General features: G+C 39.2%; 2 protein-coding genes across 2 annotated transcripts; one reads left to right on the top strand and one right to left on the bottom strand.

Annotated features, from left to right (window-relative positions):
- Positions 1-256: 256 nt before the first annotated feature.
- LOC149678515 (glutamate receptor-like) lies at positions 257-15,380 on the bottom strand. Its single transcript, XM_089836450.1, has 7 exons — positions 15,057-15,380; positions 14,851-14,938; positions 14,633-14,788; positions 12,813-12,963; positions 12,505-12,734; positions 11,466-11,728; positions 257-1,017 (listed from the first exon to the last, which is right to left on the bottom strand). The coding sequence occupies exons 1-7, from the start codon at positions 15,086-15,088 to the stop codon at positions 690-692; spliced, it is 1,248 nt and encodes a 415-aa protein (XP_089692576.1). The 5' UTR covers positions 15,089-15,380; the 3' UTR covers positions 257-689.
- LOC149678516 (macrophage mannose receptor 1-like) lies at positions 4,155-11,057 on the top strand. The gene is made up of 6 exons (XM_089836950.1): positions 4,155-4,432; positions 4,491-4,982; positions 5,043-5,591; positions 6,290-7,642; positions 7,858-9,339; positions 9,915-11,057. Exons 1-6 carry the CDS (start codon positions 4,369-4,371, stop codon positions 10,934-10,936), a joined length of 4,962 nt encoding a protein of 1,653 aa, XP_089693076.1. The 5' UTR covers positions 4,155-4,368; the 3' UTR covers positions 10,937-11,057.
- Positions 15,381-16,682: the final 1,302 nt, after the last annotated feature.

Genomic DNA, 16,682 nt, shown 5'->3' with positions numbered 1-16,682 from the left:
CATCGAAGTAAAGAATTTTATTGGACGACTGGCACCATGTGACTTGTTTTTCCGTTTCGACCAATATAATTCTTTACCCCAACGCCATCTACTTCGCTGTGTTGAATTTGTGCTCACTGTTGTGTCCTAATTTGTAGGTTACAGTTTGTTAACTTAATAACTCGTAGCCCGTGTAATATTTTAGAGAGACTCATAGTTCTAATTTCAAATATTAGTCTTATTATATGCTCTCTCAAAATTAACGGGCAACAATATTTACATTTTCATGTATAATGTACATTTTTTATTGGTAAAAACAGTTTGCTTACAGCAAAGGAAAGTAAAAATATTTTCAAACAATCAATTTAAGAATAGGCTGAACTGTGAACAAGTAGACATCGGAGTAAAGAATTATATTGGACTACTAGTAACATGGTTTTTCCGTTTCGAGCAATAGAATTCTTTACCCCAATTCTGCTTCGCAGTGTTCTATTTGTGCTCACTGGTGTGTGACTTTAATTGTAGGTTACAGTTAGTTAACTTAATAACTCGTAAACCGTGTAATATTTTAGATAGACACATAGCTCCAATTTTAAATATTAATCATTTTAATTTAAAGCATAAAATTCAAGTTAATTCGTTTAATGTCAAACCCACTGTTAATCACAAGTCATACTGTGGGATCGTAATTTCTATAAAAAAAAACATTTTTAAGACTTGCATAATGTTGAGGTGAAGTTATTTTGGTATTTTATCTGCTTTTTTTTCTTAAACCACTCTTTAGTTTTGGATTTAATATAATTTATGATGTAGGAGAAACATTCCATGGCGAAAACCAAAATGGCGGCAGCGTAACCCAAAAACAATGCCCAAAAGGCACTCTGCACTTCTATTATTTTCAATGGAGTGGCTTCCCCGGCTTCCTCGACGCCATCAATGTTGGACGATGTGCCTCTGACCAACGCGGGTATCGTTTGTCTGTCAATGTTGTCGTCCATGAATTTTAGAAGGAGTCCCATTTCATCGAGGCGGATGCACCTTTATAATAGAGAATGGTGTTGAGTGGCTTGATACGCAGCGCAATTCTAATTGGGAAAAGTGGCTTCTCAATGGGCGGAAGAAATTAGCTCAAAACCATGGGTATAGACCATTCCATTAATTACAGAAGGGATGCAAACACTACAGGGGCGGAGCCACCTTTTAGAGCTAGTCTCCCACGTGACGCAAAGAGGGCAGCCTCCTCTCCTGTGTGTTAGTTTCTCTGCACGTAATTAGAGGAATGTTCTATTTTGGTCACTTTCTTCATATTTGTCTTTTGTACAAGGCTGTTTGGCCATGTACATAACACCACGGAGCTGTTGTATTGTAGGAGTAGAGACTCCTAGCTTCCCCTCTACTAAAAAAAGCTAGACCTTATTTGTCCATAAAAAGGGGGTATGAATTTTGACCCTCCCTCCAAACCTATGCGAGCCCAGGTAAACAATAAAGATGGCCGCGAGCTACGAACGTTCAGGAGGGTTAAGCCTCGGTCTTTTGTGTATCGAGTCCGAGTGACAGGAGTTTCTCAAGCGTTTGCAAATCTTACTTAAATTTCTATTTTTACTATTATTTCTATTTATATTAATTATAATATAGAAAATATTCAAAGAATTAAGCCGGGAAAGAAGAAAACGACGCCTTCTTTAAAACACGTGTCGTCAGAGATTGTTTACATAGGCTCGGTATGCGCGAAAATTGTGCGCGGATCATTAGTACGCTTATGTCTAGGCCCTAGAGGCCTAGTCTCTGCTCCTTCTACAATACACATCCGTGATAACACCTGATACCCACCTCGTAGTGTTAGATAAAACATGGTATCTTTGGTCGTTCGGTGTTATTAACATCTAAAAAAACTTCAGTGAAGTTTTAGATTTAAATGAACAAGTAACTTTTCAATGTTTTACATTTGAAGTTTCATTAAGAACAATTGGTCATTTTAAGAGAAATCGGGGGTAAAATAGAGTACATTGTTTTCTAATGACAAAACGTCCAGTATGTGGATAAAAGGCCTTAGACATAATTTTGGTGAACTGGTGAGAACGTTTCTCGGATTGAATTTGGCGCATGTGTAATAAAATAGAATATCCAGGACTTTAAAAACTCAAGGGGTTAGGCGCAAATAAGAATAAAGTAGGTAGCAGCTTAGACTAAATAAAGCTGCAACCGGTTTGGCTCACAAAAGCCATTGAAAAAAGGGGGTCAAGAAAAGACTTCTATCCCTCGTTTCCGGTAAATTCGAGGTTTACACGGCGCATGCGCGACTTTTCAACAAATCAGGAACCTTCACGAGTGAGATTTGTAAACGGACGGTTTGGAAATTTATCGAGACGACTGATTTCGAAGAAGCGGACTGGATAAACGCAAATTTAAGTTTTCATTTTAAAAATTAGGTAAGTAATGGTGATTAAACACTGTATTTACCCAAAATGCAAAAGTGATTCTAGATACTCTGACCCCACTAATGTGAAAGGCGTTAAATTTGTACCTTTTCTTAAGCCTTTGACCAAGTTTGATTTTTCAAAAATCGTTTTGAATTATGCACGCACGCACGATGTATAACAAAATAAAACACGTGCTACCTTGTTTGTCCGCCAAGCTTTTATAAAGTCCCGCTACGCGCGCTGGCATCACCAATTGCTTTTGTGATTCGCGTTTTTATGGACTGTCTTGTCCTGGGAGCGAAGTTTCTATAATTAGTCCAAGGTAGCAGTGAGCACGTATAGAAAGGTGAGTCAAAGGGTAAGGTAACTATAACGGCACAGCCGGATATATCTCTCACGCGAACCTAGGGAAATTCAAAAGTTTAAACAAGAAAAGACGGTTAGAGACTCACACCAGAGATCTGCCACGTCTTCCTCTTCTCTCTTGCGCCGATTGCGCATGAGCGGAACTCTGATACCGAGCCACAGCTCGGTACCGGTTTTGAAATGGGGTCTGACGTAGAAATTTATCTCCCGAGCAACCTTTTACGCGAGCTCACTGTAAGTGGTATTTATACATGTCGATGGCTCTACTAGCCGGTTCTGTTTTTCTAACTGAAAATAATTTAGCTACTTTTAGCTCCTCCCTCATGGACAAGTTCTGATTGGCTCCTGACTTTGGCAAGGCAATGTAACATTTGTGTGTATATAATAAGCTAGACCGTTTTCGGAGCCACACGAGCTAACATTTTCTTTAATGTGTTTCGTATTTGAATCTCCCGCTTATGCATGTATCATTCTCGCCTAGGCTAGTATATATATATATCTTTGCATGAGTTAATAATATGTTAGCTCCCTATAAGTTACTCAGGCAATTCATTTTTATACTCCAGCGTTTTCTGCCGCGCCGCCGGCTTCCCAATTATATGCGACGCTCTGCGGCCGCCACGTGAACGAAAATCATATTTACTCTTCTTTCCGGTTTTTCCCCCGGAAGCGCGTGTAGTGGAAGCTACCCAATGATATCGGAGCTATTTAAGCAGCCGAATATTTCGCTCAGTAGCCTCGGTTAAAAAAACAGTTAAGAGCTCAGTGGATTGGATTTAGCTCAGTTGTATAATTTTCTGGTTTCAAGTCACAATAACAACTCTTATCTTTAGCATTCTTTATCAATATCGGCAAATTGCATTGAGTTCCTGCATTTTTTGTCTCAGTACGGACACAAACGCCATGATTTAATGTTAAATTGTTAAAACGTAAACATTCAAGACTAAAACCGTTCCTAAAACACTCCCTTGGTGAAAAAGCAGCCGACGACTGGAGGTCGAGGAGCCGTACGAGCGGGATTTTTTTTCGACAAGAGAGAGCGCAACATTCGGATATAATTCCCGCGCGGGCGAAATGAGAAGAAATCGCTGGATACATTACGTCTATGGGGCCTAAGTAACTTAGAGGGAGCTAACATATTATTTACTCATGATCTTTGTAATAGTGTGTATCCTTGTAAAGAAAGTATTAAAAGAGAACTGTTGTTATCTCGTTCCAGTATGAACGAAACATAATGGACGTGAAATTCTTTTGTTCGGCACAAAATTTAAAACCATTTATAAAAATTACTATTACAATAGTAATGGTTATGATCATGTTAATGTATCTGAATAAAATGGTGAAATATTCGATTCTTTTGTTCAATAAAAATAGGAAAATGTAATACTATTGTGACGCTCGTAATGTTCAACATTATATCGTTTTACTTTTGTATTATTTTATGACTGAATAGGCCATTTGCAAAAGCGAAAAACAATGAACAAAACGAAAACGATTATAGACGATTCTTGGAACTCGAGATCGTGTAGAGATAGAAAACACTTACACAAGAACGACTCTCAGACATGTCAACACATTCGCATCTATCTGTCAAGTTCTAATCATGTTAGCGATGTACGAAAAATACGTCGTCGTTTTCTTGACGATGGCAATGAAGATTGAAACAGGTGATAATAACTACCATAAGTAGATTTCTAATAAAAGTTTTGAACTTTTACGGTATAGCTTCCGTTTGTGACAAAGGAGTGACCGTTGGTAAAAAGTGTTACTGGATTGAAGAAAAGAAGGTTATTTGGGACGACGCTTCGCGAGAATGTCAAAAGGCGAATCCAAAGGCCCAATTAGCCCTGATCACCACTCTCAAAATTATGCAGGAAGTTCCGAACTTATTTGCAAGAGGAAATTTCGACTCGTGCAAAAATGACAGAAGAGAATGCCCCTTTTTTGGGATGCGTCGTGATCAAGGAAAATGGTTTCAAGGCGGTAAAAAAATTCCAACGAAACGAAAAAAAGGTGATCATGGTATTTGGTATGCTTCTAGTCAATTTTGGTATAGGGTTGACACGCGAACAATAAAAATAAGCTATCCCGGCCGCTTGCCCGGAGATTGCGGGATGCTAATATTGCAAACAACCCCGGTTGAAACATACACTGGAGCTGGAATAACAGACTGCTATCACCCATCTCCAGTTACGTGTGAAGTTGACATTGAACTAGGTAAGCAAATGACTTAGTAGGCGCCGAAAGTATTTTACTATATCTTTTAATCTCCCTAAGCACATTGCATGGTCAACCACAAAAAACCTACCAAAGAAGATCCAAGGAAACCGTTCATCCCCGTGGAATGTAGAACATCAAAAGACGGTGGATATAAAGGAAATGCCAAGCCGTCCGTTTGCGACAAAGGGGTCTATTTAGATGGCATGTGTTACTGGGTTGAATACGAAAAGGTTCAATGGAGGGAAGCGATTTTCCAATGTCAAAAGGTTAACGCGCACGCTCGTCTAGCCAAGATAAATACTAAAGACATTAAGGCGGAAGTCCAGAAGCTAATTCGAGAAAGCGACTTTGTCGCGTGCAACGAAAAAGGAGAAGCATGTCCCTTTATCGGGATGAACGAGTCGGCGGTTGAAGGCGATTGGCGTTACGTTGACGGAACCAATGTCACCGAAAACGAAAAAAAATCCTTGTGGTATGCGGGTTCTCCAAACCGAGACAGTAATGAAAAATGCGGCGTCTTTTTTGGAAAAAAGTTCAATTATACTGTAGGAGCGGGTGACTGCTACATCCCAGCTCGAGTTATATGCCAAGTTCCCTATGATAAAGGTGAGTACATGTTTTCGTCTAATTGGATAGTGTGCGTTACCACAAAGCACTTGTGGTGTCGCTTCGAGGGGCATTGAATATGAAAACATGTCTCGTCCTACCTTATGTAGTCTTTGAAGGGAGGTTAAAAAGAAAAAAATAGTGATTTTTATCTCTTCTTTTGCTAATTTTAAGATCTATTTGTGTAATTTCGAAACATCCAGGAAATATCTCCCAGCAATTTTAAAATTCAAAAAGGTTTATATTTCATAGATAATTTGAAATTAGCACCTTGGGCCAATTACGTAACACCCTGCCTTTTTGTTAACAATAATCCCGTGCTATGCACAATTTTGAATAAAATATAGGCCTAGAATGAGATTAGAAAAAAAATTGCGCGCGATGAGACAATAGTGGGGGGAGATATTGAGCGTGTCACGGCAATTTTTCAACCAAGAAGGCGGGGCCTTACGCGTTTTATCGAAGATTCTCATTTTAAGTTATCGATATGAAATATCAAACTAATTTTAATTTTTAAATCATTTGGAGGTAATTCTTGGATGTTTTACTAAGCAGATTGATCTTATAATTAGTAGCACAATCGATGAACAAATAATTAAATTTTCCTTTTCACCTTCCCATATAAGCGCTATTAGTGGACTGTTACTAATTTAATAAGAATTTTATATATATATATAGTAATATTTTTTCATTTCAAGAGCGTTTCGAACCCGATAGAACTATCCCAGAATCGCAATGCAAGAAGGGAATAATCGTTGGTGAGAAATGCTACTGGGTTGAAAACGATGCTTTAAATTTTGTCAGAGCCCGAGGATTTTGTAAAAGATCAAAAGGTCCATTCAATCACTTGGCTATAGTCACTAAAGAGAGCAGGAAGTATCTCTTCCACTTAGGCAATCAAAGTGGTTCCAAGGTATTATACATCGGCTTGATGGAGGACCCCAATAGACAGGTGAAATGGATGAACGTCGACAGGACAGAATTTGACGAAAGCCTTTTTGGAAAAGGCGAACCGATTGGAGATCATACGCAAAACTGTGGAACTATCCATAAATCTGGAGAGGCTTACATAGTGGCGGATTACACGTGCACAGAAAACCACGAATTCATTTGCGAACAACCAGTAGGCGCCTTGACTTACGCGCCACCTACACCGGTAACGGAACATGTCCTTTGTAAAAGGGGAATTAAACATCGCGAACGATGCTACTGGATCGAAACGGGCGAAATGAATTGTTTCGATGCCGAGACATACTGCAACTCTTTGAACCGCAACGCTCACTTGGCCAAACTTAACAGTGTAGACGTTCAGAACGCCACCGATAAATTAATACCGAGTGGTTGGAAGGAGGAAACCCATATTTACTTCGGAACCAACGACATTGAAAAGGAAGGCGAGTGGCGACACATCGACGGTACCAAGGTCACGTTGGACAACGAAATTGATAAACTGTGGAAAAAGGCTAATTTTAGTGGGCGGGGAGAAAATTGCGCGGTGGTGCTGGGTAAGGGTAAAGGCGGACATTCGTATGCTGATGTGTCATGCGACGTCCTACGTCCCTTCATGTGCGAAGTACCTTACAAAGAATCCAATGTGACAACACCCGTTGTAGAACAGAAAACGGTCCAGATCAATGAAGAAAAAGTAAATCCGAGGCCATCCATTTGTGACAAAGGAGTGACCATTGGAAATAAGTGTTACTGGCTCGAACACGAAAAGATTCAGTGGGGTCAAGCTTTTCTCAAATGTCAAAAGGTTAACGAATTTGCTCGTCTGGCCGAGATCAATACTACACAAGTAAAAAACGCGATTGAGCGACTTTTATCAAGAAAAAGTCATAATGACTTAACTGAATGTGACGAAAGTGGGGAAAGATGTCCCTTTATAGGATTGAACTATATGGCATCTCCATTGTATTATAGGGAAGTATTATCGGACCGACGCGATAACGACTGTTTCAAAATTTTAGGAAAATCGTTCAAGTATAACCTGTATGTCGGTAGTTGTAGTACTCCGGCTCCGGTTATTTGCGAAGTTCATATTCCTCAAAGTAAGTTGTTTTTATGGAATGCACGCTACTTAGACATATTGAAGAAAGGAAACGTTTTTGATTTTAATATAAAAACGCATCACTACCACAAGTTTCTGTAAAAAGTCTAAAGTATATGGTTTAGCTTAAGAATGTATGATAACATCAACTGGCCTTCGTGGGTGGCCGTCCAACAATTGTTTCGCGAATTGAATGTTATTTTTTTTCATTTCAAGGTCGTTGCGAACCAAACCCCAACAATTTTACAACGCAATCTCTGTGCAACGAGGGAATCACCTATGGAGACAAATGCTACTGGATTGAACACGACCCTTTAAATTGGAACGATTCCCAAATCGAATGTGAACGACGAAATCCTAGCGCCCAATTAGCTATAGTCGCCAACAGCGAGATACTTCAGCACCTCATCGACCTAGGAAAACTAAGTTATCCTAATATAATATACGTCGGCTTGAAAGAGGACCTCAAATACGATCTTAAGTCGAAAAACCGATGGAAGAACATCGATGGCTCTATATTTGACCATAGCCTTTTTTCCTCTTACGAGCCTAATGGAAATGGAGAGCAAAACTGCGGCGCCATCGTTACAAAGCGCAAAGTGGCAGATGTCAATTGTGAGGATAAATATAAATTCATGTGCGAAGTACCAGTATCCAAGGTTGAATATATTAACGTCCAACAACACCTTTCACCGGAAGAACTTTGCAAAAAGGAAAATAGTGTCCGAGTTGGCGACAAATGTTACTGGCTCGAGAACGATAAAACGAATTGGTTCAACGCCGAAACAAAATGCAACAGAAGGAATCCCAAAGCTCACTTGGCCAAAGTTAACACCGAGTTGATTCGAAACAGCATCCAGAATCTAATTGGAGATAAAGCACACGACCATGTTTTTATCGGGGCGAGCGATATAGAGAAGGAAGACGATTGGCGATACCTCGACGGAACCAAGGTTACGAAAAATGAATTGAAAGAATTATGGTATAAAGATACGGCTGAAACATTCGTCTATGACTATAAATTTCAGCAAAATTGTGGCGCAATTCGTGGTAACATAAATGGTGGCGATTACAAAAGCGGAAAAAGTAAAGACAGTAATTCGCACTACTTGATTGACGCGGGATGCGATTCTCATTTTCGCTTTTTTTGCGAAATATCGATGAGAGGAGGTTCGAAAAAGCCAGTTATCTCCGAAGAATGTGAAGCTGTCGAGGACATCGCAACTACTCCAGTGGTCACATCTTCCATTTGTGACGAGAAAGCGGAAATAGTGGATGACACGTGTTATTGGATTGAATATGAAAAGGTTGCTTGGGGTGAAGCGCTGCTAAAATGTCAAAGAATTAACCCACATGCTCGTCTAGCCAAGGTCAATTCTGAAAAAATCAAGGAAGCCATCAAAAGGCTATTATTGAAATCAACAGAATTAAACTCGTGTGATGGACTTGGACAAGTATGCCCCTTTATAGGGATGAACGATACGGCGCTCGAAGCTCATTGGCATTACGTTGACGGAACGAGAATCTCCGATGAAGAATTTGCCTTATTATGGGGTGAAACCCAAGGTAAAACGTATCACAAAGGAAGACGCGAAAAAAACTGCGGCGTAATTTTTGGAAAAGAGTTTGATAACCGACTAGGAGACGGAGAATGTTTCAGACCGGCACCAATTATATGCGAAGTTCCCTTTGAGAAAGGTAAGAATAAGAATAGAAACTAGACTTAAAGCATTGTTGCATAAATGGCGACAGTTTATACACAGTTTTGAGAAGGTCTACTAAATTTGGGTCTACACACTCTACAGGAGCTTTTAGATGAAAGGATCACGCCCGAAACTTGATTTTTTTTACCTTACAATGTTAGGCCTAAGAAACAAAATAAAATGGTTTACTCTTACTTAAAATTCAAGACCCGTTAGAAAAACATTCTAGATAGAAGGTGAACTTCTGACTCGAATTTTTGCTTTTTCCTTCGATTAAGCGTGTATAGTGGTGTGAATTTCAAATTATAAAGCTAAATTTTCTTAATGGACACTTCTCCGTGAAGAGGACGACTAGTACCATCTCACGGATTTATCAAATGAGAGATTCTTGTCTGGGGTCCTCCTCACGGACAAAGTGAGGCCCAATGTGCTGTATCTATTCTGAAAACTTCTAATTTGGAACTAACGTAATAGGCGAATTAGATGTAAAAGGAACAATATCTAGCCCAAAGTTTTCATTTAACCCTAAAGACATTGAACTATTGTCACGAATATTTTTATATTTTAAAGGATATTGCAAAGGAAATCCCTTGACTCTTCCACCGAGATCATTATGTGAGAAAGGAAAGACCATTGGTGACAAATGCTACTGGGTTGAACGCGACGTTGCAGTTTGGCTAGGAGCGGATCAAGGATGCGTAAATCAAAACCGCTACGCGCACTTAGCCGAAGTCAATAACAGGGAGACACTTAATTATCTGATCAACCTGGCCAAGGAAAGTGATACCCAAACAATGTTCATCGGCTTAACACGAGTCTCGGGCGACGATTGGAGGAACATTAACGGGAGCGTATTTAAGAAAAACCTTTGGTTAAAGGAACAAGGAAAAGAAAACTGCGGCGCCATATTTCAATCTCCCAATAAAAGTTACGGAGTCGGGGATTTCGGGTGTTTCGAAAAACACTCGTACGTTTGTGAGGTACCAGTATCTAAAGCCAATTACGTGCAAGAGTACACATCACCCGAAGAACTTTGCAAAAAGAGAAATGGCGTAAAAAAAGCGGGCAAATGTTTCTGGCTCGAAGGTGATAGAACGAATTGGTTCAACGCCGAAGCGGTATGCAACAGAAGGAATCCCAACGCTCACTTGGCCAAAGTTGACTTATTCGTGATTCGAAACAAAATCCAGACTCTTATTGGAAATAAAAAATCCGACCATGTTTTTATTGGGGCGAGCGACATAGGGAATGAAGACGATTGGCGATACTTGGACGGAACAAAGGTTTCGAAATATCAATTAAAATATTTATGGTATAAAGATACGGCTGAAACATTCGTCCCTAAATATAAACGTCAGCATAATTGTGGCGCGATGCGTGGTCACATAAATGGTGAAGAATACAAAAATGGCAAAATTAGAGACAAAAATTCGCACTACTTGACTGACGTGGGATGCGATTCTCATTTTCGCTTTTTTTGCGAAATACCCATGGATTTGGAGATGAAAGAGCCTGCAGTTATCCCCGAAGAATGTAAACTTCCCGATGATAAACCTGGCACTACTAAACCACCCACACCGATACCAAATTAAGCAGAATTTGAGTAATTTGCCTTTAGTTTGATTATTCGGTGTAAATGAAACTAGGAAATTTCTGATGTAATTAAAATAAAATCTTGAGCAATCTCAATCTTGTTTTTTGGTTGAATTTTTACACTGCTTAAACTTAAGTTTAAAGGAAAGCGCGGCTCCATGATCACCCCTAGCATTCTGGCTAATCTTCTGGACACGAATTTTATCTTGCCAAAGGCAGGAACCAATCAGACCTGATGCACTAGTTCCCATTGGTTCCTGCCTTTGGCTCAAGTAGCCTTTAGCAAGCTTAGCCACTGTGTAGCAGAAAAGCCATCTATAAGGGGTATCAACGGAGCCGCGCTTTCCTTTAACATGCCGGCTAGCGAAATGAGATCCGTTCCTCACAATTTTCACGTGCTTGGATCTCAAATGTTGATAGGAACATCGCGAAACACTTAATTGTGTATTTTACTTACAACTCAACCAGATCTAGTTTCTTAGAGACCGAATTGACTTGAAGTTTAAGTAAATATCAATTGGTACTTACATTCTATTTACAGGTTCGAAAATGGGTGATCCTTTGATGAGTGCATTTCCAAGTGAAAATGTTGCGAAGCTCTCTGATTGCGAATGGAATTTTTCAATACCTATCATTTTGGCATAAGTGTCCATGGCCCGACCACCCCAAATGAAGGCGTAGTTTTCTTTTAGCACCCTCTCGACGCCTTCCTTGATGCTTGGAGAGCTCGTACCGTCTGGGTCCAGCTTTGCAGAGTGACCTATCTTACCGAGCTTTCCCGATTTACCATACTGCCGAAAAATATAAATGCATAGCAATTACCAAGATATGCAAAAATGACCAGGCTGTACCTAGAATGGGTTCTTTATTATTTGAAATGGCTTAAATACTAAATGTATAAATACAAAAGTATTATGCATTTCCAAGTAAACTCAAAAGTCGGACAAAAATAATAAGCGGAGATGAGGTGCCTCTCAATCTAGGTAACTAGGTCACGTGGGGAAAAAGAGCTATATCTCTACGGAGAGTCCTGAGTGGTGCGTTTGAAATTTCGCCCATGCGCAGAGAGAAAAAAATACAAATTTCTCTCTCACTCAAATTTGAGAGAGGTGGGGGGCTGAATGCGAAATGAGTTGTGGAATACCCAACCAACAAATAAACAAGTTGGCTGGGTTTTGTCTCCGTCTAAGGGATAGGATCACGTGACTAACAAGGTTGTCTATAGCACCATCTGTCGTTGAGGTACGGAAATAAATTTACTTTTTTCTGATTGGACGACAGAGTCTAACTCTTGGTGTAAAACAGGTTCTGCTCATGGTAAACTCGAGCCAATCAGATTATCCCTTTCTCACCTCAAAAACCGAGAACGAGATCTGAGCCGTTATAAAAGTTCAAAAGATTTATTGGTTGGGTCTATTGATGGTAGAACAGTACAGCACTTCAAATAGGAATTATGTGTCTATCTTTCAATATTAATCACGTTACTAGCAATTAAGGTAACTTACTAAAGGTCATTAATAAGGATCCATTCTGGTATCTGAATAAATCAATTGTTGCAACTACTTACAACAAGGGCGTTGTGCATGATAGTGCCTTTTACACTCCCGGCTGTGTATTTTCCGTCGACAATCAGTGTCCCCAATTGATCCAAGGTGTCAATCGGTTCTTCAAACGTCGGAATATTCATAAAAGCCACCAGCTTTCCCGTAAATGAAGTAAAAATAACTAGAGCGTAAATAAGAAAACCGGCCAAACTCAATTTCGTCGAATTTCGAGATATTAATGGCGGATGACAACCTGCGGTGAATCAAAGCTTTTGTACTTCTCGACTTCGAAAAAATAATTCAATGTTATTCGAAACTATGTAAAGGTTACCAGTGTTAAGCATTCCTCCAATCATGTACCACAAAGCCGCACCGTACGTCCAGTAAAATCTTTTACCACCAGGTTGGTGGTCGAATTTTACGGTCAGAAGAGACAGGATAGCCGCCAGAGCCGGAATTATGGTTATGATGCAAATCCACACCTTAGAAATTGAAACACCAGAAAACCATGGGCATTGGGGTGGTAGTTACCAGAATCATGGTATTATATATAAAATACAAGTTTTCACTTTTCCCTCTAGCTCCTTCGGTCGACCAATCAGAGCCCTACAAATTAACGTTATCTTTTTCCTCTCTTGAACAAAAATAGTTTTAGCTTTTGAGGGAAGTATTTTTGGTTCTTTGTGATATCAGATTTCGTAGTGCAATTCGCCTACGTACTAACGAATGTATCCATAAGCGAGTTTGACCCTAATGCAACGGAACGTTAGAAATAAATATATTGTCGTTGGTTCAGAGGTATAGAACATTCGTGTAATTGCTTTTATAGAAACCAACGGGAAGGGGCGGAGCCGGGTCTTTTTCGACTCGCTAAGAGTCCAGATGGAGCCAGAGTTCACTACACGCGGGAAGCTAGCCGACTCCCACTTTATATACGCACCCCTGCTCCCTGTGAAGTTCTTTTCACCCATGTCAATAATTGAATAGTCTATTGTGAATCAAACATCGTCTGCGCACCTCTTACATTATAGTTCTAACCAAAGTTCATAGATTAAATCAAAAAGAATACTTCATTCACAGCCTCTGGCTGTAGACGGCATATTAAATTAGAAGCAAATGACGCTCCCTCTCAACCACCTACATGAACTAACCAATCAAAGAAGAGGTTTTTTGGTGGTCAAAGGTTTATAGAAAACAGTACTCTATGGTGGTTCTCCAAACGTTAAAGCTTGGGACTAGAGCTTGCGTCTGCTACTATTGAGCATGTTCCCTGATCGTGAAAGGGGTCGGCACTATTCTGAGGGTAAAGGGGGTTCTATCAAAAATAAATAGGGGAAAGTGTCGGACTCCCTCCTTCGTCTGTGACATGCATTTGGAGGGGTGAATGCATACTCGCGAAATCTGTTTCATCCCCCTCGCCTATTCACTACGTACCTAAGATAATTTGTGATATTGCGCGTGAAGAAATAGTGCGGTTTTATTTTACATTAGCTGCTTTTGACTGAGGCTAACCGTGGCCGCTGCAGTTTATCGCCACAATTTAATTTGATGATGTACATGATTGTATTAATTTAGTTTGCTAATATTGATGTTATTTACTAATAATAAAACGTTTTAGCTTATAATGACAACCCAGGGCCTAAGTTTAAACGAAATTCTAAAGGATTTTAACGATGCGTTTTTTGAATTAAATGATGTTTTCAAGAACATCCGCGGAATTTTTAATTTAATTTCGGCGTGCTAACGTTTTAAACGAACTTTAACCTCGTTCAAACGGGAAAATAACACTAAAGAAAATAGAACAGGTTGTGACTCTTCCTTGAGATACACCAATGCCAAAGTCTCCCGCTTGGTGGCGTACGAGCGTTATTTTCGGGAAGAATGACATCATCAACTACAAATCTGATTGGCGGATACCATTTCGCGCGCTCGAGCGTCTCGAAATGCATGTCAAGCTAAGGTAAAGGCAGGAGAATTTGGCAGTCCGACACTTTCCCCTATTTATTTTTGGTTCTATATATTATACGGCGTGAACAAGCTTGAATGAAGTATACTTTTTGGTTTTGTCTATAAACGTTTGGTCCTATTCTCCTTTGTTACTACTAAAACTGTAAAAGCTATTATCGGGCATTGACAAAATGGCACGCTTACCTCTAAAGTAAATGGTTTAACGACACCCAAGGCTCTTGAAATAGGTGCAGGGGCTTTCAAAATGAAGTAAGCTCTTGCAATTTGGTGTGGATGAACGAAGTCCAACACCTTCGCTCGCTGCTCAGTGCAGATCAACGTCATAGTCATGTTAATCTCCTTCAATATTCACATCAGAAATTAAACTTATATTCGGATATTGAACAAATGATATCAAGTACGTTTTTGAGTAACATCCCAATAATCCCAGTCCATTTTCTTCTGACGTAGTTTCCATATGTTCCATCCGGCGAAAGCACCAACTTGTAACTTTAAAAAACAATTGTGAATGAGTGTCATTTGAAAAATCAATGTTAAATGTTATGGCAGAGAAAATTAGGTTGTAATTGAGGAAATATTAGAATTGTTAAGATATTTTATCACTCACTTTTTGTCTACTTTAAGGTAGAGTATAATCATTTTGATAACTTCTATAGCGAAACCGGAAGCCCATACAATGTTATTGTTCTCATCCAAAGTCAGTTGTACTTCCGGAACAAGCTAGAAATGACCAATATCGAAATTTAAACGAATATCCTCGCATATTCATAACGCTCAAGCTGATCTCTTTGGTGATATTTTTGACCGTAAACTATTTCAATTTCTAATAAACTACGACTAAAAATTTAATATTTAAGTGCCAGAAAGACCTCTTTACAAAACTTATCAGACCTAGTTTTGCTACGATTTTGCGAGAATAGAAAGTTTAGGATTCTAAGAAAAATGAACTTCGTTCGTACCTCAATTACCGCCACTTTGAACACGGGTTCTTTATTTTCAATTATGCTACCGTTCATTATCTTTAAATGCTAGATTCGTCTCCCGCTAAATTACCGTCAAGTCAAGGCGACATTCAATTCTCAATTAAGCATTTACTAAACGGACACGCGATTAAATCAACTTGATATATTTAGGTCAATCTGGGAGCACGGCAGTGCTCCCAGCCAAGTCGAGCACTGACACCCTTTTCTCGAAGCAACTCACGACACTTTTAAGCCCACTGTAACTTCGTGATGGGTATAGGTAAAAGTCTGAAATTTTGCTTGCCGCGAGGACTGTCAATCCTAGCCATATTTTCCAAATTTCAAGCTCCTACCCTATATACTTTTCGAAATATCGAAGGTGAAATTTACCTTATTTTGTCACTCACTCACTCACTCACCGATCATCAAAATTCTAAGGTACTTCTAGGATAGATAGAAACTTAAAATTCAGGATTTAGTTTTCATTTATTTTATAAAGCACAGAAAAATTAAAACATCCCGAAATTTTTATAAAATTGTTCTTTAGTTCTTTATTTTAAAACTAGATGGCGCTGCCGTCTTTTGAACAGAAATAGTGTGTGTTCTTGATGAAAGGACGTAATGGTCCAAAGTTAACCGAAAGTTAAATATATATTAAAGCTAATAAGAGTAGTAGTTTAAAAGAAATGTGTCGTAACTGATGCTACATTCTTATATTAGGATATCGCGTAAAATCTTTATTACATATTCTCTGCGGGTCGAAAGGGGTAATTCAGCGATTATATTGGCAAACGAAGTACCACGAGAGGGTCTTGTTTTAATATAACTACCGAAGTATAACGAGAGGGTCTACAAAAAGAAGTGAGATCCTATGAAAAACATTAACATGTACAAAAATGGGCCAAGCCTCGCCTCGTGCCCTTTCCGCCGTAAAACGTTCTGAGATCCCATGTAGAGCCAAGTCTGCCTTTTGTTCTCATTCAATCGCCAATTGAACAATTATGTTATAAATTAAGTCCTTTTCCTAATTAATAACCAATATTCTTTGACTCTATCATAATTATACATCTTTGTTCGTATCAAAAATATCGTGACTTGGCAAGCGCAGGTCATCCCCTTCGATTATTTTAAAATCGGCAACGATTTAGTGAATATCCCTTCGATTATTTTAAAATCGGCAACGATTTAGTGAATATCCCTTCGACTTCCTTTTAATATTACTTACCTGCGATTGCCAAGTCACGATATTTTTGATACGAACAAAGATGTAT

This window comes from Phalangium opilio, unplaced genomic scaffold (genome assembly GCF_054372755.1).
Source record: "Phalangium opilio isolate 3A_F unplaced genomic scaffold, DU_Popi_V2 ptg000042l_1, whole genome shotgun sequence".
Classification (NCBI taxonomy): domain Eukaryota; kingdom Metazoa; phylum Arthropoda; class Arachnida; order Opiliones; family Phalangiidae; genus Phalangium; species Phalangium opilio.
This window is presented reverse-complemented; position numbering and strand designations above follow the sequence as displayed.

Bases quoted from the DNA above. Each gene is read 5' to 3' on its own strand.
- LOC149678516 (XM_089836950.1), top strand. From the start codon at position 4,369: ATGTTAGCGATGTACGAAAAATACGTCGTCGTTTTCTTGACGATGGCA. The intron at 4,433-4,490 runs GTGATAATAACT...TTTACGGTATAG, and splicing joins GGCAATGAAGATTGAAACAG to CTTCCGTTTGTGACAAAGGA. The intron at 7,643-7,857 runs GTAAGTTGTTTT...TTTCATTTCAAG, and splicing joins CGAAGTTCATATTCCTCAAA to GTCGTTGCGAACCAAACCCC.
- LOC149678515 (XM_089836450.1), bottom strand. From the start codon at position 15,088: ATGATTATACTCTACCTTAAAGTAGACAAAAA. The intron at 12,735-12,812 runs GTAACCTTTACA...GATTCACCGCAG, and splicing joins TGGAGGAATGCTTAACACTG to GTTGTCATCCGCCATTAATA. The intron at 11,729-12,504 runs GTAAGTAGTTGC...ATTTTTCGGCAG, and splicing joins TCATGCACAACGCCCTTGTT to TATGGTAAATCGGGAAAGCT.